Source organism: Neoarius graeffei, chromosome 9 (assembly GCF_027579695.1).
Source record: "Neoarius graeffei isolate fNeoGra1 chromosome 9, fNeoGra1.pri, whole genome shotgun sequence".
Taxonomy (NCBI): Eukaryota; Metazoa; Chordata; class Actinopteri; order Siluriformes; family Ariidae; genus Neoarius; species Neoarius graeffei.
This window is the reverse complement of record NC_083577.1, coordinates 43,121,269-43,148,634: the sequence shown is the minus strand read 5'-3', so window position 1 is coordinate 43,148,634 and position 27,366 is coordinate 43,121,269. Positions and strand designations below refer to the sequence as shown.

The window sequence follows — 27,366 nt, the reverse complement described above, 5'->3', positions numbered from 1 at the left end:
TAAGGCTATTCGGCTAGAGAGATTACGTCCTATTTAACTTTCACTCTCTCTGTATTTAAACCCCACTCTGCTCGAAGACACTCTGTGTGTGTGTGTGTATGTGTGTGTGGGGTCTGTATGAGCTACAACACTGATTAAAAGTTTTAAATGAACTCTGTTGAAATTGTAGGTACTGTAATTCAAAAATAATTTCTGTACTTTGGACACTGAAACACAAGATCAGATACTCTGATCTGTGTTGACCAGCCACACATCCCCTCTGAGCCATACAAATCAATTTCTTTCTTTCTTTCTTTCTTTCTTTCTTTCTTTCTTTCTTTCAAACACTTTGAAGAAGGAAATCCATTGCCCTTGTCTCTGTCAGGAACATATTGAAATGTACTGTCCCTGGTTCCCAGATAGCAATTAACCCGGTATGGGGGTTCAATTGTAGCACACAATCATCAAAAGAAGGTCTGCTTATCTTCTTATCTCCACCACTTTCCAGTTTACTCAGCTGCATTGCAGGATTCCATTAAAAGTTCAGTGTGGCCTCAATTGGGGGAGGAGTGTTCAAAGTTAACCACCTCTGTGTTGCCCAGAGGTCTGTCAGATTAGGCCAAGAGGGTGTAGATTATTGATGAGTGCTGCCTGACGAAGGACTCCTCACTAGAGGGGTCAGCTGGTATAATCCATAAAAAGTGCATTTCATCAACATTGCAGGGCTGAGTTACGGTGCAGGGCTGAGTTACGGCAAGATAGTGCCAAACTAGACTTATCTGTGGACAACCCCTGATCCCAAACTGTAGTAATCCAACCTAAGTGATAAATATACAGCAGTAGGTACTGAGGGAATGCACACAGTGGTTAAAGAGATGTTTTCGTAATGTACAGTGAAAACAATAAGCCACTCAATCCTTTTCGGGAATGATGGATTCAGGAGTGTATATTGGATTGACACAGTAACCTGAGTGATTGGTGTGGTGCATAGTAAGGGCCAAAAAGAAACCTGTGACATAAAAAACAACAACAACAAAAAACACTCTCCACCACTGGGTCATGTTATACCCCATCACAAGTGAGATCATTTCAGGTTAGTTATCAGTGTAAGTTAGAGCATGAGAGAAGCTGAGAATATTTTCACTCACGATTGTCATGCATTCAAATGACTCAGGCACATACACACAGACAACAGAGAGAATGATGCCACTGTTTCACTCCCAGGAAAATTGAATTTTATAGTACACAAGTAAGAAAATAATAATGCGAAGCAAGATTTGATATGAAAATTCCACAAATTAGGTCTGCTTGCCAGAGCCATTCAAGTAGTAAAGTTGCCAAAACTTATTTAACTGCAGTTTACACTCACCAGCCACTTTAATAGGAATTTGTGCTTGATTCTAAGGTTCCTGTTCTTGGCTGTGGGACTGGAACCCAGTGTGGTCTTCTGCTGTTGCATGCTGAGATGCTTTTCTGCTCACCACGGTTGTAAAGAGTGATTATATGAGTTACTATATCCTTCCTGGCAGCTCAAACCAATCTGGCTGACCTCTCTTATCAACAAGGCATTTGTTTCCACCCACAGAACGGTCACTCACTCAATGTTTTTTTGTTTTTCACACCATTCCATGTAAACTCCCAAAACTGTTGTGTGTGAAAACCCCAGGAGATCAGCAATTTCTGAAATACTCAAACCAGTCCATCTGGCTCAAACCAAGACCCATGTCACAATGAAAGTCACACTTTGAGATCACAATTTTTCCCATCCTGATGTTTGAAGTGAACATTAACTGAAGCTCTTGATTTGTATCTGTATGATTTTGTGCATTGTGCTGCTGTCAAGGGATCGGTTGATTAGAGAACTGCATAAAAGAGCAGGTGTATGGTTGTACCTAATAAAGTGGCCGGTGAGTGTAGGTCAAAGTTTTAGTTAAATTTCAAGGAAAGACTAATAACCATTGGAAAATAGAAGCTTTCCATGTTCTACTTAGTGATTATTAACCTTCATTCATTGTTACGGATACTAGCCAAGGTTCCTCCAACATGTCTGTATTGATGACACACATTAGAGTGTGATCCTAATTCTAATGATCCTAATGATAATTAGCATCCTGGGTGAAGAAATGACACTTGTTTTCCTGCTCTCTCTTCATTTCGACATTTTGCAAAGTTGACAAAATGTTCTCGTGTGTGATCTGTGGTGTGTTCAACCCTTGACTTGTTTGTCCAGCATGAGTTTGTTTACTAAAACTGTGGAGGAAAGAGGGGCCAGTTAAACTATGACACATTTAGCAGAGTATGGAGGGGGTACCATGGCTTTAGTGCAGTGTTATCCAGAACAAATTATTTACCTGCTTTTAAATAAATATTCACAGCAACTGAGGCTTTGGGCAACTTCGGAAATGGCATAATACCACATACCACTATATATTTATACATTTTATAATTCTATACAAAATAGCAGAAATGAATAACAATTTCAGGAACATTTTCCCCCCACATTTTTTACTTATTCCCAATATACTTCTACAGTATATGTTGTCAAATTATACCAGGAAAATAATACCAGCATTCACTCAGCATTCTTTGTGCCAAAACAGTTTTACTGTCTATGGCAATCTGGGACACTTACATATCTGACTAATTTATTTGGGCAATGATTTTCTGAAAATCATACTTTATACAGGATATTGTTACACACAATTATTAATATCTACTTTGTAATAGAACTATTATTGATTTATTTCACATTGCCTATGTATTTCTTCATATAACTTGTTTGTTATTTCATTTTGTTTAGGATAATTTCCTCTCTGTGCCTATTCTTTGATTTTTAGAGCTTCAAAAATAATCATTTATTTATTTATCTGATAAAGTACAATACAATATACACACACTATATACTGTACACACTCACCGGCCACTTTAATAGGAAATTGTTCTTGATTCTAAGGTCCCTGTTCTTGGCTGCAGGAGTGGAACCCAATGTGGTCTTCTGCTGTTGCATGCTGAGATGCTTTTCTGCTCACCACGGTTGTAAAGAGTGATTATATGAGTTACTATATCCTTCCTGGTAGCTTGAACCAATCTGGCCATTTTCCTCTGACCTCTCTTATCAACAAGGCGTTTGTTTCCACCCATAGAACCGTCGCTCACTCAATGTTTTTTGTTTTTCGCACCATTCTGTGTAAACTCTAGAGACTGTTGTGTGTGAAAACCCTAGGAGATCAGCAGTTTCTGAAATACTCAAGCCAGTCCATCTGACACCAACACCCATGCAACAGTGAAAGTCCCAATTTGAAATCACAATTTTTCCCGTTCTGATGTTTGAAGTGAACATTAACTGAGGCTCTTGATTTGTAGTTGCATGATTTTATGCATTGTGGTGCTGTCAAGGGATTGGCTGATTAGAGAACTGTATAAAACCGCAGGTGTGTGGGTGTATCTAATAAAGTGGCTGGTTAGAGTATACAGGAGTGTAACAAAAAATATATATATAAAAATCCTAATTCTGCATTAGCTGCTGTTGCTAACTTGTTACACAAACAACCTGACTGTAACTGAATTGCTCATAAACTTTTGTACGTCTAGGGAGTGATTCGGTACCACCCTGATAAATTTGGCTTTAACGTTCAACAGATACAGACATCATACATTTGTGCTTATAGCAGGCAATGCACTGTATATAAATACAAAGATGTGTGTACTGCCAATAATTTGATTGAGTCTAACTTTTGAAAAATTGTGCTGTTGGATGTAGGCTAATGTAAACTTATGGTGGAACAGAAATGGTTAATATTAAATTGATATTTGAAACAATATTCTTCATCTTCACTTTGATTTTTTTCTTAAGTTGAAGGAACAGTCAGGATACTAGATGCGGTGTGCTATTATTATTCACATCACAGCTGTTAGGATGTAGGCTACTACGCTCACCTTTGCCTATAAATACATATAATATGCATTACGTGTGTGTGTGTGTGTGTGTGTGTGCGTGTGTGTATAAATATATAATTGAAAGTTTATAGCACGTTTTGACTGACTGTGGACATTTAGTGTAAGGAGTAAATTGTTTATATTTGATTACTCTCCAAAAGCTTCATGATTAAAACTAGAAACTCTTACGCCATTCACCTTAACTTGCCACCGTTGACATCTTTTAAACTCATATTCCTGTTTACATCCTGTTACCATGTCGTTTTGATTACACTTGTTAAAATGGTAGCTGGTTTCATTACTACTTAATGCTTGGTCATGAGTGAACGAGAAATGTTGACTTGCTTTTGTTGAAATTGATAACAAACACCATCTGATTTCATCTGCATCAAAACCGTGCACCATAATATACGCCTTCATCTGTACCATTTACATTCTTCCAGCTGGAGGAAATCCACATTGAATAAGGATGATAGAACCTGATGAATATAGCGAGTAGTGGGTATATATTTGGAGATGACGAGTAGTATGAATTTCTTTAAGTGACAGCAAGAGCAGAGGAGCTACACCACGCGGCGTCTATCCACTATAGTCTCTCATGTGTCACCATGACAACGCATCCGTGGTCCTCGACTGTTGGTTGCTGAAACCTGAGAGGACTTATAGGGAAGTTAGCAATGCAAAATGCTGTTTAGTTGCTGATTTGGTGACGAGATCAGCACATTGTGTTGTTTCAAACTCAAAACTGTCCATTTGTGTAAGTGGAAGCGTCTGTATAATTGCTATCGTCAATATGAGCTGTCTTAACAGCGCCAGTCGAAATGTTTAGGGAGACATTAAGCAAACATGTGGAATTAATTCATTGAGGTGATATATATTATTATTAAGAAGTTTAACTTTTCTCACTGTTGAATCCCACACTGGCTCTGACTTTTACTATAATACTGAATATTAGGTGAAATATAAGACTCTAAACTGTATTGAAACCAGGAGTCGGCCCATGTGAAGCATGAACATAAACACAGCTGCTTTTTGTATTAAGTGGTCCCTGAATGGGCCAAATTTCAGATCTAAAAATACTCTTGCAAGACATTCTGTGCTGCTTAACGTTTTAGTGGTATACTTTTCTTGTTTCAGTTGTTATTTGGTCGAAAACATGGTGTGAGTAATATAAGTATAAGCCTACAGTTTCAAATAGTGAACATGTTTACAAGTAGTAGTAGTAGTAGGCTGTCAGGAGCTGTGTGAGAAATGTGAAGCTGTGTTTATGGTGCTCTTGTGTACCGCATTGCTCAATCAGTTTGTTTGGTGCTCAATCAGTGTGTGTGTGTAGGTGGGTTTGCAGGAACTGTACACTGCTTATTGAAAATTTTGCCCTTGTGTTTAACTGTATTTCTTAGCGAGATGGTGCGTGAGTTGGAACACATACAGTACATATGGCCTTAAAAGTAATCAGGATGTGGAAGTAAATGTACATTCTTCTGCACACATTGAGGTGACAGTAAATATGTGTGAACATTAGAGGGTGTTTGTGGGTGGAAGTGTGTGTGTGTGTGTGTGTGTGTGTGTTTATTGGGGGAGGGTAGTGAGAGACCAGGACATGGCTAAGGCAGACTACAGACTAGCCATTAAGACTGGGATACAGCCATCCCTGAGGGACAGAAGACTCGGTTATGGTACAGATGATAATGCACTCTACCACCTCCACCCTGAATTCCTCGTGTTCCTCTGAGCAACTGCGCACGCGCACACACACACCACAACATGATACACACAAGTTTTAACAGATTCACATGATAATTCTATTTTTATTTTCACTGTGATTCCCGTTTATATTTGTGCCATAAAGGAATAGTAAAAGCATGTGCTATCAGTTCCCTTTTATCTTAAACTGAAAGTTATGAGCCAATAAGATCGATTCCAGTTAAAGCAACCTTTTATGTGTTTTACATAAGCTCGAATAAAATGTCTTATTATTTTGCTTTAGATTATCAGAGGAAATGTGCAAACAGCACAATCCACTCAGAACTCCTTGACCTTTTATTACTCAGGCAATCGCAGCACTCCTTGCCTTATTAAACTAAATTCATTTAATATCCATATTTGTGACACATACACACAATCATACTAACTAAAACATACCGTATAATCCCTGATAAGCTTATTTTCTTTAGACCCTAAAAGCCAGAACAATATTTATTTATTTTCTAACTATGATGTGCATTTTGAAAACATGCAAGATAGCACAGCTTGAGCATGTCACATTATTTTTGTTTCCTACATCTGTGCTCTGAGTTGTGTTTGCTTTGGATGAAAGCGTTACCTTTCTTTGGAAAAAGAGTCCCCTGCAGCCTACAGCTGGCCCTGGCACTCAGATGGCTTCTGAAAAGTTAGTCTGATCAATTTTTACAATGTATTTAGCAGAAAGATTGAGACAGCTGCGTTAGCAAAACAGAATACATGTGCATCAGTGAGAATGGGGACGAGAGTGTAGTGAAGATGCAAGGAGTGGACGTAAAGAAAGTTGGCGAATTCAAGTACCTGGGGTCAACTGTGCAGGAAAATGGGGGCTGCGATAGTGAGGTGAGAAAGAGAGTGCAGGCAGGGTGGAGCAGTTGGAGAAGGATTTCGGGAGTTATTTGTGATAGGGAAGTCCCAGCAAAAGTGAAAGGTAAGATGTATAAGACAGTAGTGAGACCAGCTGTGATGTATGGATTGGAGACCGTACCCTTAACGAAGAGACAGGAGGTAAAGTTGGAGGTGGCGGAGTTGAGGATGTTAAGGTTTGCGATGGGAGTGATAAGGTTGGACAGGATAAGGAACGAGCACATCAGAGGAACAGCACATGTGGAGAGCTTGGGAATTAAGCTAAGAGAGATGAGACTGAGATGGTATGGGCACATCCTGAGAAGAGATGCAGAGCATGTTGGAAGGAGAATGTTGAGGATGGAGCTGCCAGGCACACGAAAACGAGGAAGGCCAAAGAGGAGATACATGGATGTGGTGAGAGAGAACATGAAAGTGGCAGGTGTGGTAGAGAAGGATGCGGAAGACAGGGAGCAATGGAGACAAAAGATCCGCTGTGGCGACCCCTAATCGGGAGCAGCCGAAAGAAGAAGAAGAAGAAGCTTGGGACAGCTGCGTGTCTAGACCTTTAGGAACCGGGACTTTGTTCTTCCTTGTGAAGCAGGACTGATGAAGTCATTGAATTTGAATGAGCATGTGCTTAACTAATCAAGACAGTGTTAGATCAGTACCTTTATTGTTGCCTGGTAGTGATTGAACAATTATTTTACTCCAGAATGGTATAAAGCTCAGTAAGCCAACACCAACGTTCCTTGGAGATGAGCAAAGGATGTTTTATAGTCGACAGAGGGTGACAGTACTGATAGTGAGACACGTCAAATTTACAGGCTTTTGTCAGTGACATGACTAATTACATTGGGCTGAGCTCATTAAGAGAGATTAATGACATGTGAATGAACATGACATTACGAATCTGCTTTGTTAATCATGGCGACCTGTCAGGGGCTCAAGAAAACTCAGTGTTCAATAAGTCAGGTTCTGTTTTGAAGCTTGTTATTATAGTGCAAAACCAAGCTCACTCTAGAGGATCACAAGCATGGAATGAAGGAGCTATCCTTTTGTAAGAGAAAGACAGAGAGGTTCATTAGTGTGCTGCAGTGCATTACAGATCAGGCCAGCTCGCCTGTGTGTGTACTGTGGGCTTGAGGTCAGTACATAAGGAGCAGTGGGTGCATGTCAGAGATTGAACTTCAAGCAATTGTTTTCATTGATCCAGCCCAAGTTGTCTGCTCCACCACCACGTTCTGCTATCCGGATTCTCCACAATGATCAATCTTGCATTGCTACACACCTCTGAGAGCATTTGAGGTTTATGTATCAGATCTATTTTGGAGCACCAGCCAATAATACTCCTGCACTTAAACAAAGAGGAGCATGAAGCGATAGGAGGGGTCATGGGTCATGCGTTTCTGGTCACATGCATGATTTTAAGGTTATGGGTTTCATATACAATAGAATTAGACCATTCATATTTCCTGGACTGTAGCCATTTGTAAATAGCTTGCTGGCTGGGTGTAAGCACTGTATAGTTTATAGTTAGTAACAATTATGTGTGTGTGTGTGTGTGTGTGTGTGTGTGTGTGTGTGTGTGAGAGAGAGAGAGAGAGAGAGAGAGAGAGAGAGATGTACTGTAAAGCAGTGTGATTTTGTAGAGGAGAGTGCAGGCAGAGGGTAGACTGCAATGGCACTGCCAGATTTAGCAGAGGAACTGAGGATCAGGAAGCCTGACGTGTTTGTGAGAAATGGATAAATCATGCAAGAAACACCCACATATAGTTTTGTTTTGACTGTAAAAAAGTTTCTTTGCACTTCTTTGTAATCCTGTAACTAAAACCTGTTGGCTTGTGGTGCTTGTTATACTGTATGCCCCAAGCATGGTATAATGAATATAAACATCAGCACAAAAAGCAATTCCAGAGTGAGATGTCAAACAGTCAGACATCACAGTTTCCAAATATTAGAAAATCAGTAAAGCCAGGTTTCACTGAATTATTATTATTATTATTATTATTATTATTATTATTATTATTATTATTATTATTAATTTTTTTTATTTTGTCTCATCAACCCAAAGTTCAATAGCAAGTAAGTGTTGAGTGGACTTTGTCCTTTGTGTACACACACACACACACACACACACACACACACACACACACACACACACACACAACCAACATTATGTAATATAACAGTAATACTTACTAACACTAATACTTATTATATAACATTTAGCTGCTGAATAAATAGTTCAGTGAGCCCTAAACATAACCATAATATTTGGTTCAATCATCAGTATAAAACCTTTAGTATGGTTTTAGCATTATTATGAGTATTGCCCCAGAATTGGTGGGATAACAGTCACTTTTACAGTATAGCACTTAGCCTGAGTACAGACCCTGTGTATGCAAGCGTGCATGAACCTAGTGACCATTTCACCCCTACAGAATTACTGACACAGGATCTCCCCATGCAGAAATAGCCAGAGCCCAAGGGCAATCCACTGGACTACAGGCACTTCCGTCAGCCCCGTAGAGAGCCTACTTCATGTTAACACCAGTATCAGCATTCTATTAATGGGCTCCTGCTTCCTATCAGGTGTTTAGGGCAGCAGAAGATGCTGAGAAAAGTGATGTGCAGTCGGGCTGCCATTTTGGTATCTGTGTTTTTTCTTTTCTTTTTGGATAAAGGGTCTTGCTGTGGGGGGTTATGAGCTTTAGGGCTTGTTCACTTTGTCCACTTACTTGTGTTTACTGCTCAGGGTAAAAATAGCCTGTGTGTACCTAGACTACACTCCAGTGTCTCTAAACTACACCCTTGCCAGGTTCCAGCACAAGCCTGTGAGAATAAAGTCATCACTTCAAGTACATTTATACAGTTCATCTGGATTTTCTAAAATTCCCGTTTATCTTCTCTCAGTAGGAGCACATTTGTCAAAGTTATAGGATAAATGGAAGCAGCAAGATGAGAATACAATTCGTTGCACGAAAGACATGATTTGTGACTGGTGATTTTAGCAAAAGGAGAATAGCTAAGGGGGTCCCCTGAGGACACACACACACACACACACACACACACACACACACACACACACACACACACACACACACACACACACACACAGAGCGAGAGAGAGGGAGAACTCTCACTGGGACTGATGCAGCATATTCCTCTTGAGTTCAATTCAAAAATGTCCCAAAAGCATCCACAGTCTTAAGAGTGACTTGCCTGCCAAGGAAAATGCTCCTTATGAAATGGAAAGTCTGAAGTCATTCACCATGTGCCAGAAAAGATTAACAGAAGAAAAAGTGTCCACCAGAGTATAGAGGGCTGGGGTTAGGGGCCCTGCAACGCTAGTGGACGAAGCGTGTGTGGAAAATAAATTACACAATGGCTACGGAAGTTCACTTTCAATTCAGCTTGAGTGAAAGTCGGAGCTAATACTCCTGCGAAGCTTTTACAGTCATTCTACTCTTGCTGCTCCAGTGACACGATCTGTTGGCATGTGCTGTTTGAATGGACAGCACTGAAGTGATCTGTGAGAGAGAGAAGTGTAAAGCTTACTGCCACATATGTGGGTCATATGTGGGTGGTTCTGGCAGTGGTGACACACTCTTTAAAAAATTAACAAAAACCGAATAGGATTAGCCTGGTGATTGCTACGTAATGACCTGGCTATTCCCTTTTTCACTAAAAGGATGACAAGTTCCTTTGAGAAACACAGGGATAAGGTGAACAGAACGGTGCTCTGCTGAGATTGTTGTCAGACTGAATCATCACACTGGGGGCGTTTGGAGGGGCTTTGGAGAAGGAAATGGCTTATGAACTGATCTTTCTCTCAGACACTGTGCAGAACAAGCTGGAGGAAGAACCTCTCCTCCTGTTCTGTGTGAACTCTCCCCCAGCACATATGATTTCTTATGTTAAAACTGAGAAGATCGTTATCTGAAAAATGCCCAGACAGAGGCAGGAGACCCACTGTAATAAATTCACAAACAAGACAAGGACAAGAAGCTCTGAGCTCTGAGTGATAAATAAGATATACTGCACACTCACAGTGTATAAATCTTCCTTGAAAATACAAGGAAGTTTACTTACAGTAGCTAATTGCTCTTGTCTTGAATATAATTTTATTTTATTTTATATATTTTTTCTTTTCGGCGGGCACACACACACACACACACACACACACACACACACACACACACACACACACACACACACACACACACAGCCTTTGTAGCCCAGATGCCTGCTCTACTCTACTAAACTTGGCTCGGCTAAATTCACACTGGAAAAATCTAACTCATCAATAAGCAACACCTCCATTTCTCTTTGACCTTCCCTATCATTACATTACAGTAATGGTATTTAGCAGACACTCTCATGCAGACCGACATACAACATACCCAGAGCAGCTTGGGGAGCAGTTGTGGGTTAGGTGCCTTGCTCAAGGGCACTTCAGCCATTCCTGCTGGTCCAGGGAATTAAACCAGCGACGTTTTGGTCCTAAAGCTGGTTCTCTAATTATTAGGCCATGGCTTCTCCTATCATCCTGCTGTTTCACTCTTTCACCTTCTTTTGTTTGAAATACTCTTAGCTCTGACTAATATACACACCCTTTCTGTAATGCCCCCTTGCACATCCAAATTCTAAAGAACAGCAAATATAACTCCAATTCTGCATGATGCCTTCACAAAAAACAGACAGTTTATTCCCCAGACCATGCACCCATTCTCATACCACTTATATCAATGCATGGGTTTTGAGAAACACTACCAGATTTTAAGTCTGGCAAGACTACAAAAAATGCACTGAGCCCCTGGGTGTAGAGAGCTGAATGCTCAGTGCTCTTTTAAATTATTATGTGATGGGGTCACCACTGGATCTTGGAAGGTCATGCTTTTGTGTCCCGGGCTGCCACATCGTATTGATCCGCTTGTCATTTGCCAAGCTCAAGTCCATACTGATTCCTGTCCATGCAATGCAGTGGCCTCCATCAGCACCCATCCCCAGAACAGTGCTGGAGCTGTCAGTGGTCACAGGAATTCCATCGACCTCTCCTCCCTCCTTTCCCTCTCTTTCCCTTATGGACACTTTTCCCATTGGCCATTTCCAGTTGAATTGCCCTCATTCTTTTCATGAGCCTCTTGGGGGCTGGTTCTAGCAGTGCATGGCAACAAGACGCCCAAACACTCACATTGGTTCACATTTGTGATCACAATTGGGATCACCATTTCATTTCACAGCCATAATGAAATGGAAAGATGATCTTAATCTATTTTCTATATCAAGCACAGGTATATATACAGGCTCACATGATGCCTCGGCTTGTCCTATCAATGGCTACATTTTTCATAGTAGCTCTGTAAATGTAAAAGTGTGTGTTTTAATAACTTACTTTTGTTGCTCTTGTGGCAAAGCTTGGAATAAAGAGAGCTGCTTTCTGCAAATGGTATTCTTAGAGTGGGGCAAAATTTACATTTTAGCATTAAACCTAAGGTTTTTGTGTGTTCTAGCTACTTTTCACTCGTAAAATCTTTCACAAATTTCCTCATATATACAAAATCATACAAATACAAAGCCTAAGATTGTATATTTTTGGAATATCTTTGTGGTCATCAGAGCACGTGGTACAATTGCACAGAGTGGTGCAAAAGCGGTTGGGTTTGAGTCAATACATGATCAAGCGGTTAACTGTGCTTCTGTGGTAGCTAATAAGATCAGCTTATGAACCCATGTGACCTTGTAAAAGAGTGTATTTTCCCCCATTGGCAAGGTTTCTGCTACAAGCACTATAAAAGACAGCAGTATTTCAACTATATTTAAAAGTTTCATTCAAAAAAAAAAAAAGCCGAAATCCAACTGTATGCTTTTAGCAATGGAGCTAAATGCTCATGGGTAACTGCATAAACTACTGCCTGATTGCTTGACCAGCCAACATATGTTGTTTAAAGTGCTGCACTCACAGTCAGAGAAATGCCACCTTATTCCTGATTCTGTATGAAAAGGGGATATTGGGTGGCAGTAACCCATGCACATTTCTGAACCAAAATGGTTTCTGTTCCCACTGCATCACGTAGTAAATTCAGCACATTAATGTATAGCCAAATAATAGAGCCATTAAACGTTTTGCATGTGTTTGTTGAGATAAAACCTTTTCTATACATCATTTCATAATTCTTTTTGTGTTGGCTAATAGTGATAATTTCCTATAGTTGTCTCCTGTCTTTCCGAAGTCTTAATCAATTGGAGTCCAGACAGATGGAAAAAAAAGCTAACAGTTAACATGACAGTGCTCTACTCAATTATATTAATAATGCATTTAAACTACTTCCTGTGAAACCTCTGACTGCTTGTTCTCCTTATTGATTTCCCATTGGAGAGGTCTTGTGGGGTCTTTGTGTGGTTAGCTCAGCCAGAGTTTTCCTCGTATATCTATTGTTCCTTCTGATCACCCTTACTGTTGGAGAGTGTGATGGTATATAATGTGAATGGATGACAGATATAGTTTTTGTTTGTAGGCATATAAAAACATCTGCCTGTCAGACAGCAAGGTCTCTGGTCACTGCTAAAGCTCATGTGTTGATCTAAAGGCACAGAAAATCTCAGTGCACCAACTTAGGTTGCCATGGTAACATCATCGTGGTCCACCACTACCTGAAGACATCCTCATCACAATACATGTTCACTACAGCCAGATTAGTGGAGGAAAATTCTTTGCATGTAACAAGAGACTATAGGCCAGATGTATGTATGTCGGTAGGAGCAGCGCAAAACGCAACTTGATGTGGCTGCAAGATGCATTCGCAAGGTGCCTGACATTAACATTCAGTTTATTAAGGCTGTAGCTCATCATGCAAACTGCACCTGGAACCACCTAATAAATGCATTCTGCATATGGAATAAAGTGGAATAAGTAAAGTGGTCAGGCAGAGAGGACCAAAGAGGTCATGCATATTTAAATATATATATATATATATATATATATATATATATATATATATATATATATATATATATATAAACAGGTAGTCCACAAAATCAAGTCATACATGAGCTGATAGCCGACGAGGCGTGTAGCCATGTACAATGAGAGTGAGTGGAATAACTGTTTTATTCTATCCACATTCACTGGATTTTTAATGTTTTATTTTCTGTTTTGAATGTTTTATTTTTATTTTTATTTTTTTTGCAAATTCGATAAAGTAAATTTTTATATAAAACATCCAACAAAATCATTTCCACTTAGAATGTAAACAAACCGGTGAAACGACACTAGAAATTTGTGGAAAATGTGATAATAATAATTCTTGAAAAAAAAGATACGTTCTTACCATCAAATACTTTAATTCCATATTTTGTTGCTTTTTTGTATTTGGGGGGGGTGTTTTCGAGTAGAGTTTTTATTTCATTCTCGGTTGGTTCAGCAACACGCTCCGCCATTTCGTTTTTCTCTACTCACAGTATATGAACTGATATCCTAGTAGTAGAGTAGCCAATCAGAGTGTGTGTGTGTGTTTATATATATATATATATATATATATATATATATATATATATATATATATAAAATACACACACACATATATGCAGTATACATTCTTTCTAACCATTTGGTAATTTGGCACTGTGACAAATATCCTGTTTAGTGTGTTGAATTACTTTGTTACATAATAAAAATTGTTGTATGTCTTCCTGATATAAGCCCTATATGTGCCAGATCTTCATCACAAAAGCAACTTAATTAACAAGATCCTATAATGATGCTGACATTATTACACATTTTGTAATTATTAAAAAAGAAATTTTTCAGAATGAACAAAATAACCCTCATGCTTGCGGCATAAAAGCAGATTTCTGTGGAAAAAGCATAAACCTGGCAGTAAAGCTCCAATAAATGCTCATGGCATTAATTGACACCTTTTCAGAGAACGGTGTAAAGTGTTGGACACAATAATGTGCAAAAAATGGCCTTTGATAATTGGCCAAAGTTTAGTACATTTTCCATTTCATTAATTTTCTCCAACTTTTTATTTGCTCTGACTTTCTACTATTTTGCATGATCTTCCCTCAAATGATTAATGGATGAAAGACTGTAAGTTATTTTCCTTTAACTTTGTCATGTACACTATTTGCATATGGCCAACTGGCCCATTAACCGTATGTAGCAAAGTCACTATTAAATGCATTGTTTATTAGTGCAAATCTATAAAATTGCATTCTTTTGGCAAGACCCTTTATTGACCACTGTTATAGAGTGCTCCAGAAGTGTTAACCATATTAAGGGATACTAATTGCTTTAGTAGATCTGGCTCTGAGTCATTTGGCTGGCTGACAATTAGGCAACTACTAATTTCACACTCCAGTGTGCTAAGGTTAATTTGCTAGCTGATGGCTCTCTGCAAGCCGAAACAGCCTGGGCCAACTGCTGATCTGGACTGTTGCAATGGCCTATGCCAGGAGTAAAGTGTAATGGAGATGTTTAGAGCATATCTGTTATACTTGCATTTTTCATATGCTGCTTCTAAAATAATAAGGGAGCAGGTTACCTCAGGACACCTCCTCCTGAAGCACTGTTACCATTGGCTCCTTTGGCTCCCTTCATAAAGGTCTGATGTCTAAAAGATCCAGCCTCATTCCCTCACCTTCACTCCACAAAGTGCAAGATCCACTGTTTGCATTCATGCTATATGGAGACTATGGCTACATCCACACGACAATGGCAACGAGATGTTATTTAAAAATATATCGCGTCCAAATGGGCAACGATCAGTAAAATATCAGGTCCATATGGCAACACAACGCTTGCTGAAAACGATGCAATACACATGCCACACCTCTAGGGGCGCTGTAAGACGGTCCCTTCGGAGACACCAGAACAATAGAAGAAGTAAGGACGCATGCACATAAACTATTATGCGCGAGACTTCATATTAGCCACAAAGTCAGGAAAATCTGTTCGTAAAATTACATTATAATGACCAAATACAATGAAAAGTATTTTTCCAGTCTCACCTGTGAAAGGTAATCCCATGTGATCTCGTTTGGACGGCAAACCTGTTGGTACAGTTAAACGCAGCTAATCTTTATTCTCCGCTTTGACCTATCCAATATGGCAGCGAGGATGACGTATGATTCTACGCGGAAGGCGGCGTCTTTAATGGTCCGGAATAAATTGAATACTACACGTTGATGGATTAATTTGTTGTTTCTCACCTGTGAAAGGTAATCCCATGTGATCTCGTTTGGACGGTAAACCTGTTGGTACAGTTAAAGGCAGCGCATGAATCTTTATTCTCCGCTTTGACCTATCCAATATGGCGGCGAGGATGACGTATGATTCTACGCGGAAGGCGGTGTCTTTAATGGTCCGGAATAAATTGAATGCTACACGTTGATGGATTAATTTGCTCCTCTACGCCCTTTTTGAGGAATGTATTGTAGGACTAAAACCAACATCTGAAGAGGTGAGATCGCTCCTTTTTTCCCCTATTTTTGCTGGTGGGATTGACTCTGCCCTAAGGGCAGAGTCTCTCTCTCTCTCTCTCTCTCTCTCTCTCTCTCACTTTGCACCATTACACAATAAATATTCACAGTGAAAATATTTTGTAAGCGCGTTTCATGAACCAAGTTATAGGATTTGTTGACAACTCGCATCGCAATGAGAAGATCATTGGCACTACTGGTGTTAAGAATCAGACCATTTCATAAAATAATATTTTGCTGTAGAGCTGCAGTGTTTGTACAATTGCATGTTTTTGCTTCACTATTACTGTCACTATTCTGCTTCTTGCATTACTACTGTGAACTAACACTGAACATAATAATAATAATAATAATAATAATAATAATAATAATAATAATAATATCCAAGCTCGTGTTTCACTCTCACTAGTGCTCTGTAAGGCTTTTTCCTGGTGATATCCTGGTGATATTCGTTACACTTCTACCCGGTGTGAAGCACTCACAGTCATGTGGTTGTGACGTCATCGTAAGCAAATCCGTTCTACTCATCCAGACGACTTCACAATGGCATCTTTCCACTCTGGAACCCGTTCTCAAAAAGATTGCGTTTTGGGCACCCAAAACGCCGGTGCTGTGTGGACGCCAGGCCTAAACAATAAGCAATTGTATCGGAGTCACCTGAATCCATTGCCGTGTGGACAGGGCCTATGTGAGCTCTGCTTGGGTCAAAGGAACTTGCATTATTTTCTCATTTGCTTCATGACTTGTCCAAAGCATGGACAAGAACATAAGATACATCAGAATGTGACTTGTGTATGATTAAATCTTACGGTGTTAATGCCTGTTAATGCAATGCAAAGCTAAATTGGCATCAAAAGCTGTGAGAATTAATGCATCTCCTGTGATTTTACTGAATTCTATCACTTTTCTTCTGATGTAGATGTGCTTTCTGTGCTTCAGTGCTTTTAAAAATGACAAATTGAATAGACACGGAGGAAGAGATGGCCTCAGTGGGACTACTAAACCATTTCATCTTCCCACTGTGGCTATGCTCTGAGAAGTATATTAGCTTGTAATCAGATTCTACCAGTTCATTAAACCTGTCTCGCTACTCGTCTTTAGCTTTTGTGGCCAGGAGGTGGATGTGTTTTTCGCTTTTCTGTTTTTCAAGTGCCTCTTGCAATGAGGCTCAGGCCAGAGGGGATGGTGGTATAAAGACTGCAGTCTTTTGTTCCAATGTAAAGCAACCTCGGGCAGTTTTCTTAGAGAAGCAGTTTCTATAAGACTGTCTGTTGTCTGTAGGTTCTTTTTGTATGTATATTTTTTTGTCTCTCTCCCTCTCTCTCTGTGTGTGTGTGTGTGTGTGTGTGTGTGTGTGTGTGTGTGTGTGTGTGTGATGTAGCTGGTCACCTAGGCAATGCAGAGCTTTTTGTCTTATTTGTGAGAAGTGTGAGTCGATGAAATAGTTAGAGGTATGGCAAAATTTGCCGTTAAACATGCATCCTGATTCTAGAATATTATGGAGCATGTTATTAATTTTTTTAAGGTCTGCAATATGGTTAGATGCACTGATATGAGACATCTGGAACAATGTTTATATTTAATACACTCACTGTACGCTTTATTAGAAACATCTGTACACCTGAGCATTCCTACAGTTTTCCAATCAGCCAATCATATGGAAGCAGCACAGTGCATAAAGTCATACAGCTGTAGCTCAAGAGCTTCAACTAATATTCAGATCAAACATCAGAATGGGGAAAATAGGATCTCAAAATATGACTGCGACATGACTGTTTAGAGTATTTCAGACACTTCTGATAACCTGGGATTTTCATGCACAACAGTCTCTCGAGTTTACACAGAATGGTGAAAATAATAATAATAATAATAATAATAATAATAATAATAATAATAATAAAACCTCCAATGCACGGTTCCTGTGCAAGTGGAAAAGCTATGTTGATGAGAGAGGTCAGAGGAGTATATGACCAGACTGGTTTGAGCTCATAGCAAGGCTATAGTAATTCACATAAACACTCTTTACAACTGTGGTGATCAGAAAAGCATCTCAGAACGCACAACACATTGAACTTTGAGGCAGATGAGCTATAAAAGCAGGAGACCACATCAGGTTCTGCTCCCATCAGCCAAGAACAGGAATCTGAGGCTACAGTGGGCACAATGTTCAGTTATGAAAGACTGGATAATTGCATGAAGGTGTACAGGTGTTTTTATTAAAATGTCATGTACCAGTGCTGATGTTGTTGCTGATACACATATTGATAAATGGTAGAAAGTGAGATGTCGTATACCTGCTTTTGCATTATCAATTTATTTACATTTTAGAACATTAAAATTTTGCTGTTAGATATGTGTTGAACCAAACACACACCTGGATGGCTAACTAGTCCTTAAAAAGGCAGGCCATAGCTTTAACACTTAAAAACTGCTTTCTGGTAATGCCAGTGGCGAACTGTTACTATTAGAGCTGGGACTTCAGACACACCAAAAAAAGCAACAGGGCAAAGGATTTTGCAAGGAATTAGCGGCATGCTGCCAGGTTGCTCTGTTGTGTGTAGTTGTCGATGTTGATTTTAAAAGTAACTAAATAAGTTACACAGGGAAATTAATACTTAAGTATGAGTGAAAAATACTGTAGTGAGTGTGTGAGGAAGAAGCGTCTGGAGACAGAAATCTTAGGCTACATCCACACGACAACGGCAACGAGATTTTTTTTTTTTAAATATCGCATCCACGTGGGCAATGGATCAGTAAAATATCAGGTTCATATGGCAACGCAATGCTTACTGAAAACGATGCAATACACATGCCACACCTCTACGTGCGCTGTAAGACGGTCCCATCAGAGACACCAAAACAATAGAAGAAGTAGACGCATGCGCATAAACCCCTTCTTCTGTAGCATCAGCCACATAAAGTTTTGATTATTAGTTAGTAGTGTAAAATAGTATCTATTGTCTAAGACACTTATTTATATTTCATATTAAAATGTCTATGTAAATTAATACATAGAAAGCCTGGCCAGGCACTGAACGTTCTTCTGCCTTCACTTTAAGAGAAATTCAGGGCGAGCATGAGCCTAGGTTCTTCCCTGTCACTGTCACACGCGCACACCTTCTCACTCCCTGTCCTATGGCTATAGTCCCTTTAAATCACGTGCTCGTTTTTTGAATGGAGACGCGGAAAGAGGAATGAACAGGGGTAGATGGAGAGAGAGAGGAATGAACGGGGGTAGATGGAAGCCGGTACGCCAACATTCTGAGATCCTCCAGAATTCTTTAATGGTCCGGAATAAATTGAATGCTACACGTTGATAGATTACTTTGTTCTTCTACGCCCTTTTTGAGGAATGTATTGTCGGACTTAAACCAACATCTGAAGAGGTGAGATCGCTCCTTTTTTTTCCCTATTTTTGCTGGCGGGATTGTCATGTGGTTGTGACGTTATCGTAAACAAATCCGTTCTACTCATCCAGACGACTTCGCAACGGGGCCGTTGCCAGATTTTTTCACTCTGGAACCTGTTCTCAAAAGATTTCGCTTTGGGGCACCCAAAACGCCGGTGCCGTGTGGACGCCAGGCCGAAACGATAAACAATTTTATCAGATTCACCTGAATCCATTGCCGTGTGGACAGGGCCTTAGTTTCTCGGTCGTTAGCCTGTGCTACTTGCTCTCAATAGCACTGACTTGACTGCTTTATTAGTATTCGCTAACACTACTGATGAATGCTACACCAGCTAGAAGGTTACTTCACTGCAGCGCTGACTGCGCTGACTCATGGTTAAGTTCATGTTGGCCTTTGAGAAGGCCTAGGGATACATTTTTGGTCCCTCCCACTATAAATCAAAATCTGATTGGTTAATTCATCTGTCACTTCCTACATAAACATACACTGCCATGGCCTTCTGTCCCGGCAATGAAGTCCTAATCAATGAGTGAGCCAGCTCTAAACTCTTCTCAGCCTAGAGACAACAAACAAAAAATCTCATTGGATAACTCAATTTTAATGTTTTCAGGACAGTAACCCTTTCATTTCTGAAGCAAATTTGATAGAAAATGAGGCCAAATTAGAAGAGGATAATTATAATGAAGTTATGAAAGAAGTTAAATATAACATTTGAAATGCTGATATGTTTGGTTCTTCTCTGAAGGCCTAGAAGGCCCTGAAGGATCCCCTCTGGGTAATGCTTTCTTTCTTTCTTTCTTTCTTTCTTTCTTTCTTTCTTTCTTTCTTTCTTTCTTTCTTTCTTTCTTTCTTTCTTTCTTTCTTTCTATAAATAGTTCAAAACATCTTAAATGTTCTGCTCAGTATAAGTTTTCAGTTATCTGTCAGGTGCAGATTCATTTTTAACAATAACATAACAATATTGATATCATTACAATGCTACATTACATACCTAGTGACCTGTTTATGTGCCGTGTTTAGGGTTTTCCAGGCAAAATGTTTTCAGGCAAATCTTTTAGTTTGTGAAAAGGTAAGCCACATGTTCAACTGCTCTACATTTGATCTAGACTAATCAGTCTGCTCCTAGTCACTGTCTATGATCCCATTAAAGCACAGAACCATCTGTGTGCACCATTTAACAGGCGTGTAATGAAAACGCCATCACAGATGTGTATTTGTGCTACGGGCTATAAAGCTGTTTACTAACTACATACCTTCATAGCATCATCAACCGCTCCATTGTTTTCAGTGTTTCCTGTTCAGTGTGGGTTGCAGTCCACTTCAGTGCAGAAAATACTACAGAATCATGTATGAGAGCTTAGTTATGGTATACAAGACTTACCCAGAGTTCACCTCTCTCTCTCTCTCTCTCTCTCTCTGTGTCCTCATAGACGCCATCAATAACAGGATGTTAATGCTTGACGGAATGCCAGCAGTCCGAGTCAAAGCAGAGCCTCTGGAATCTGAGAGAGGGGTAAGGACACTGTTGCCTTTTTACAACACCCTGCATCACTTGTTCTCCATGTTTATCCAGTGTGCCATCCCACACCCCTTTGCTTTCACACACACACACACACACACACACACACACACACACACACACACACACACACACACACACACACACACAAAACTTGCTTTTCTCACTGTGATCTGTGATAGATTAATTACTCCCATGCGTGTTACAAAAGACTTAGAGGTACACGAGTGGGGAGGGGTATGGCCCTGATGGAGCTGTAGGATGGGGGGAGATTCACAGCTGAAGCAGGAATGCTCTCAGGGTTTCCAGTCAGGGCCTCTGCAGTCAGGCTGGCCATCTTGGCAAGACACAGACACAGATGCGCAGACACACTGCTGCCTTTCTTTCATTTTTCATTATTTATTTATTTATTTATTTATTTATTACTGTCATCTCGTGTGTGTGCGTGTGTGTGTGTGTATCAGTCACTCCCTCTGCTTCAACTACATGTCTATCAATATTGAACTGTAAGATGACCAAGCAACTAGCTTTATTTGTAGTCACTCCTACTTCCTAGTGTACACAATGCAACTGTACGGTATGTTATATTTTTACTCTGTAACCTAGTGAAGTGACTTTATTTCTTTTTCTTTCTGAACAAAGATAATTTCCTCCACGAGTAATCCACGACGATTAGAAACAAGCCATTTTGCACACAGAGCACTTCTGTCTGTGTGGCGGTTTATTTAGCATGCAGTTTAAGCACTAACTCGCTACTAGCTTTCTGTTTATCCACAAACAGTTATCGTGGGAAGTGTATTACACAGACAGTGTCCCTTTAAAGGACATCACACCACACCAGGATCCCAAACTTTCAGATGTGGTCTTCATCTGGGTGGAGACTTGCCAAGACCAAGCTAGAAATGGGAGTGAAAGCCTTCACCCCAACAGGCTAACCTAAATAAGCTCCACCCCAGACACGAGCCTGAAATTAAAGTGAAATGCAGTGAGACAGAAGGCGAGGTGGTAGGAGTGAGGAGGAATGAATATGAACCAGTGGGTTGACTGAGGTTTAGAAACACGCTGCTTTCCACTGAAATGACGTTCATACAAGGGAAGGAAATGTGACTTGTGTGTTGTTTTGGCTTTCCGACAGACCTTTTAATTTAGAGCAATCTTCATTTGGCTGAAATTGAAAGCAGGTTATTTTAGGTTGTATTGTACAGGAAGTTTACGACCACTTTACTCACCCATGTGTGCAAAAAAAAATCCTTAGTGGTTTCATGGAGGTGTCTTATAATGACCTACGCTCTAATCACAGTGACATTATATCTCTGTAAATGCACTGGCTACAAATCATTTGTACTGTTCTGTTTAATTGACAGAGTTGAATGTAATGTTTTGGTTAGTTTATACATTTAAACAAATTGCTTTGGACCTGAATAAGCCAGATAGAGAATGTGGATTATTATTTAGCTCAAACTTAATGCAGTGTAGAGCTGTGGGTGACAGAGAAAGAGAGAGAGAGAGAGAGAGAGAGAGAGAGAGAGAGAGATGTGGGGGTGCTTCCCTGGAGGCTCTAGCCACATACTATATACTATACATAATGTATGCACACATGCAAATGCAAAAACACACACTCAATCTCCTTGATGCTAAACACATCTTAAGAGTACATCCGGTGGAATTTGGAAGACTGGAAGGAGAGTTCAGCATGGTTAATGTGATTTTAACTTCACTTGCCTGATTGTAGTACACTTGTTTTGTCCAAAAAAAAAAGCCATGTTGTAACACAGCTAAAGAATACCAGAAGTAATTCAGTAATCACGTTTGCAACTAAGGCTGTGGTAAAATAGTCCTGCTGCAGTTCCTCAGACTCCTCAGAGTGGTAACCAGAGATGTTCCCATTGTTCATAAGATGGAAAAAAAAATTTGTCAAGTCCCTCACAACAAAGTACTTCAATGAGATATTGCTGCTAAATGTGTAGCGACCTGGAAAAACCCATCACACAGGGAACTTTTGACAATTTCTACTAAGCTGCAGGTTTTCCTGAACTGAAAAATGCTTCTCTTTTGTTTGCAGGTTAGTCACAATTAAAGTCATAGCATTTTAAAGTGAAAGCAATGGCTGTTTACTGATTTAGCCTGTAATTAAGTATGTAATAAATATAAAACAAAACAAGTGTTGCCAGGCAAAACAAACCTCGCCTGGTAGCACTTATGATGAATATGAAGGACAATATCGTGAAAAAAATTGGTACCCTATGGGTACATGTGGCTATAAATAAAATTGTTTTCTGATACCATGTCCATACAGTAAATATAGCATATATATTTACTCTATGAGGCAGTAGCCACAAAAATGAAGCGTAATCCAAAAATGAACAATTTAAAAAAATCACAGAAGTAAAATATACCAAGTGTCTGTACTTTATATCATTCTACTCTTACCTCTTACAGTTTTTGAAACTGAAACCTCTGAACCGAGACTGACATACACACGCTGTCACCATGACCGAAACTCTTATTTCCTGGAAAAGGCCTGGCACTAGAGCTCAGTGGAACGCACTTTCCCTCTGTAATAAGCATAAACATGTCTGAAAGCTATTTCTTTAGTCTAGTCCATTTATTTCGAATGGTGAACCAAATTGTATACACTCACTGGCCATTTTAATTGGAGCACGTGTATGCACATGTGCAGTGTGCGATTGTTACACTCTTACATTCTTACAGCACGATGACATAATGGCTAGCGCCTCTATTTGAGACAGTAGCCACAACAAAAACGATTTTGACTTTTTTGGTGACCTTGACCGGATGACCTTCAAAATGTTGGAGGTTCTATTTGAGACCAATGCCCATCTATCCTGAAAGTTTCATGAAGATTGGTCCAGCAGTTTTCCTGTAATAATATCGTTAACAAAAAAACAAAGAAACCCAACCGAAAACAATACCTCACCCCCTGGTGGACTCCGTCCCGGCAAGGTAAATATAAAAACAATCAACATGACAGTTTATGTAGCCTAGTAAACTAGACCCACCCGCCTAGCAGCCAAAAATATTTTTGCCTAGCGAGTGGGTCTAGCCTCGCACCATATAAACAAAAACACCCCGGGCATCAAATCGTGCCTGCCAATCACAACGCAAGGTTTTTGTTTGGATTCTTTGGGCGGGCTTTTGCAGGAGTGACGACAAAGCTGCGCGACGCTGGAGAAAGCACAGCAGGAAAGATGGCTATGGCTAGTGAACAGCACGCGTTTGACTCCGCTTTGGAATCAGTTTTAGAAGAATTAGACTTGGAGTTTTCGTTGAAACATGAGCAGGAAGAGGCTCTCCGCTCATTCCTTTTCAAGAAGGACGTTTTCGCTGTTTTGCCGACCGGCTATGGCAAAAGTCTGATCTACCAGCTAGCTCCGCTCGTAGCCAAAAGGATGGGGCTAGTTTGTGCAGTACGAAGAATTAATAAACAGCTTTGAAACATTACTTTTTGATTGTTTCTTATTTTCCCGTTATTTTAAATTTAAGGGAAATTATTTCACCAAACACCACTAAATAAAAACTCTCAAAAACAGTTTAAGCAAACCCTTGAAAAACACTTGGAAAAAAAAATGAGTGTATGTGGTACAGACTCCAAACTTGTGGTCATTATCTCCAAACTTCTTAATATCTAGAACCTGTTTATTAATTAATACGCATTTTGAAAAATTATTTATTTCAAGGCCTCCCCCACTGGTTTCTGTCGCTCTGACTACGTCACAGTCACTGTTGCACTGATTGGTCAGAGCGTTGGCCTATACGCACAGAGACAGTTTGAAAGACAGCGGTTTGTTCCTCCTACCCCCTTCGGAAATGTCTACGGATCGAGGCCAGACTATTCACATTTAGTCTGGCTTGCCAGGCTACAGTTTATGATGAGATATGAGTAACTTTAGCATGGGTCTCTGTTGTCTCATCTCCTAATGTTAGTCACAGCATTTGACGCATTGAAGCCTCGTTGTTGTCTCTTAACTTGACAGGTCACTGTTTGCTGAAATAATCCCTGACTAATTTAGTGAGTTTTGTTCTGATAGCCAAATTAGCATTTAAACATTGCAACTTTGTCCCCTACCATCTCTATGATAGAAATGATGGCGTCTGTGTATTGTGGATAATTTAACAGCTAGTCTTTAGACTTTTTGCAAACTGAATCTATTAAGCTTATGCTCATTTCAGTAGCCATGTTTCCATTAACTTGCTTAATGCACAATTTGAAATTGGATACTAAAAAACAAGGAATGGAAACGTGATTTTCGAAAAAAGTCTCAAGCATCGTAAAAAATGTCTTGCGTTCATATAAAGTAGTTTTCCAGATGATTCAATAAAGCAATATGTTGCAAAATTGAAATGTAAACACATTTTTCACATTTCGCATGTGACATGACATGACATGAGCAAATTGAAATGCTACCTTTCCGTAAAACAGAGTGCTCGCTAAGAGCTATCGCGAGAGGGGAAACTATCGCGAGAGGAGAAAACCCAGCTTTAATTGCATAATATCATTTAATGGAAGCAGACCATTTGCAATTGTGTTTTGTCAACTTAAGAAAAAATGCTGTTTTGCACAACACTGCAATGGAAACCTTGCTATTATAGTTGAATAAGGAATGCCTACTTAACTGGCAATCTAGCAAGCTTAGCTTGCAATCTGTAATTCAACACCATCTTTAGACAAACTGACTGTTTTTATGGCCATGCTTGTTAAACTGGATTTACCTAATGCGATCTCTGCAGTCAGATACTATAGGCAAGGTTATAAACAGAGGGGAACCATCAGGGCCTTCTAGTCCTTCAGAGAAGGCCCAAACATGTCAGCATTTCAAATGTTATATTTAATTTCTTTCATTCTTTAGTTGCTTTCATTCTTTCATAATTTAACTCTAATTATTCTCCTCTAATTCTAATTTGGCCTCATTTTCTATCAAATTTACTTCAGAAATTAAAGGGTTACTGTCGTGGGATGGACCAAAAGTTTATTGCACTAGGCCTTCTCGAAGGCCAACGCAAGCTTAACCATGAGTCGTTCATCAGTAGTGTTAGCGAATGTTAATAAAGCAGTCAAGCCAGTGCTATTGAAAGCAAGTAGCACAGGCTAACGACCGAGAAACTAAGGCTACATCCACACGACAACGGCAATGAGATTTTATTAAAAAAATATCGCGTCCACATGGGCAACGGATCAGTAAAATATCAGGTACATATGGCAATGCAACGCTTGCTGAAAACGATGCAATACACATGCCACACCTCTAGGTGCGCTGTAAAACGGTCCCATCGGAGACACCAGGACAATAGAAGAAGTAAGGACGCATGCGCATAAACTATTATGCGCGAGACTTCATATTAGCCACAAAGTCAGGAAAATCTGTTCGTAAAGTTACGTTATAATGACCAAATACAATGAAAAGTATTTTTCCAGTCTCACCTGTGAAAGGTAATCCCATGTGATCTCGTTTGGATGGTAAACCTGTTGGTACAGTTAAACACAGCACATGAATGAGGTATCTTTATTCTCCGCTTTGCCCCATCCAATATGGCGGCGAGGATGACGTATGATTCTACGCGGAAGGCGGCGTCTTTAATGGTCCAGAATAAATTGAATGCTACACGTTGATGGATTAATTTGTTCTTCTATGCCCTTTTTGAGGAATGTATTGTAGGACTTAAACCAACATCTGAAGAGGTGAGATCGCTCCTTTTTTTCCCTATTTTTGCTGGCGGGATTGACTCTGCCCTAAGGGCAGAGTCTCTCACTCTCTCTCTCTCTCTCTCTCTCTCTCTCTCTCTCTCTCACTTTGCACCATTACACAATAAATATTCACAGTGAAAATATTTTGTAAGCGTGTTTCATGAACCAAGTTATAGGATTTGTTGACAACTCGCATCGAGTTCGTTACACTTCTACCCGGCGTGAAGCACATGTGGTTGTGACGTCATCGTAAACAAATCCGTTCTACTCATCCAGACGACTTCACAGCGGTGCCGTTGCCAGATCTTTCCACTCTGGAACCTGTTCTCAAAAGATTTCATTTTGGGGCACCCAAAACGCCGGTGCCGTGTGGACGCCAGGCCGAAACGATAAAAAATTTTATCAGATTCGCCTGAATCCATTGCCGTGTGGACAGGGCCTAAGATTTCTATCTCCAGACTCTTCTTCCTCCCACGCTCGCTACAGTATTTTTCACTTAGACTTAAGTATTCATTTCCCTATGTAATTTACTTAGCTACTTTTAAAATCAACATCGACAACTACACACAACGGAGCCACCTGGCATCCTTCCAATAATCCCTTGCAAAATCCTTTGCCCTGTTGCTTTTTTGGTGTGTCTGGCTAAGTTTTGGCTGAACTGAAGTCCCAGCTCTAATAGTAATAGTTTGCCACTGGTTATAAAGTAAATAAAAACATTTATTTTTCTGTTTCCTTCAAGCTTTCTT

General features: G+C 39.8%; 1 protein-coding gene across 2 annotated transcripts in view; it reads left to right on the top strand.

The window, feature by feature from the left end:
* klf12b (Kruppel like factor 12b) overlaps positions 1 to 27,366 on the top strand; it is a 60,050-nt gene that overhangs the window by 1,426 nt on the left and 31,258 nt on the right. For both annotated transcript variants that reach the window (XM_060929538.1, XM_060929537.1), the window contains exon 2: positions 20,828 to 20,910. In XM_060929538.1, coding sequence (XP_060785521.1) covers positions 20,845 to 20,910 — 66 coding nt within the window. In that variant the 5' untranslated portion in view covers positions 20,828 to 20,844. The remainder of the gene's footprint in view (positions 1 to 20,827; positions 20,911 to 27,366) is intronic.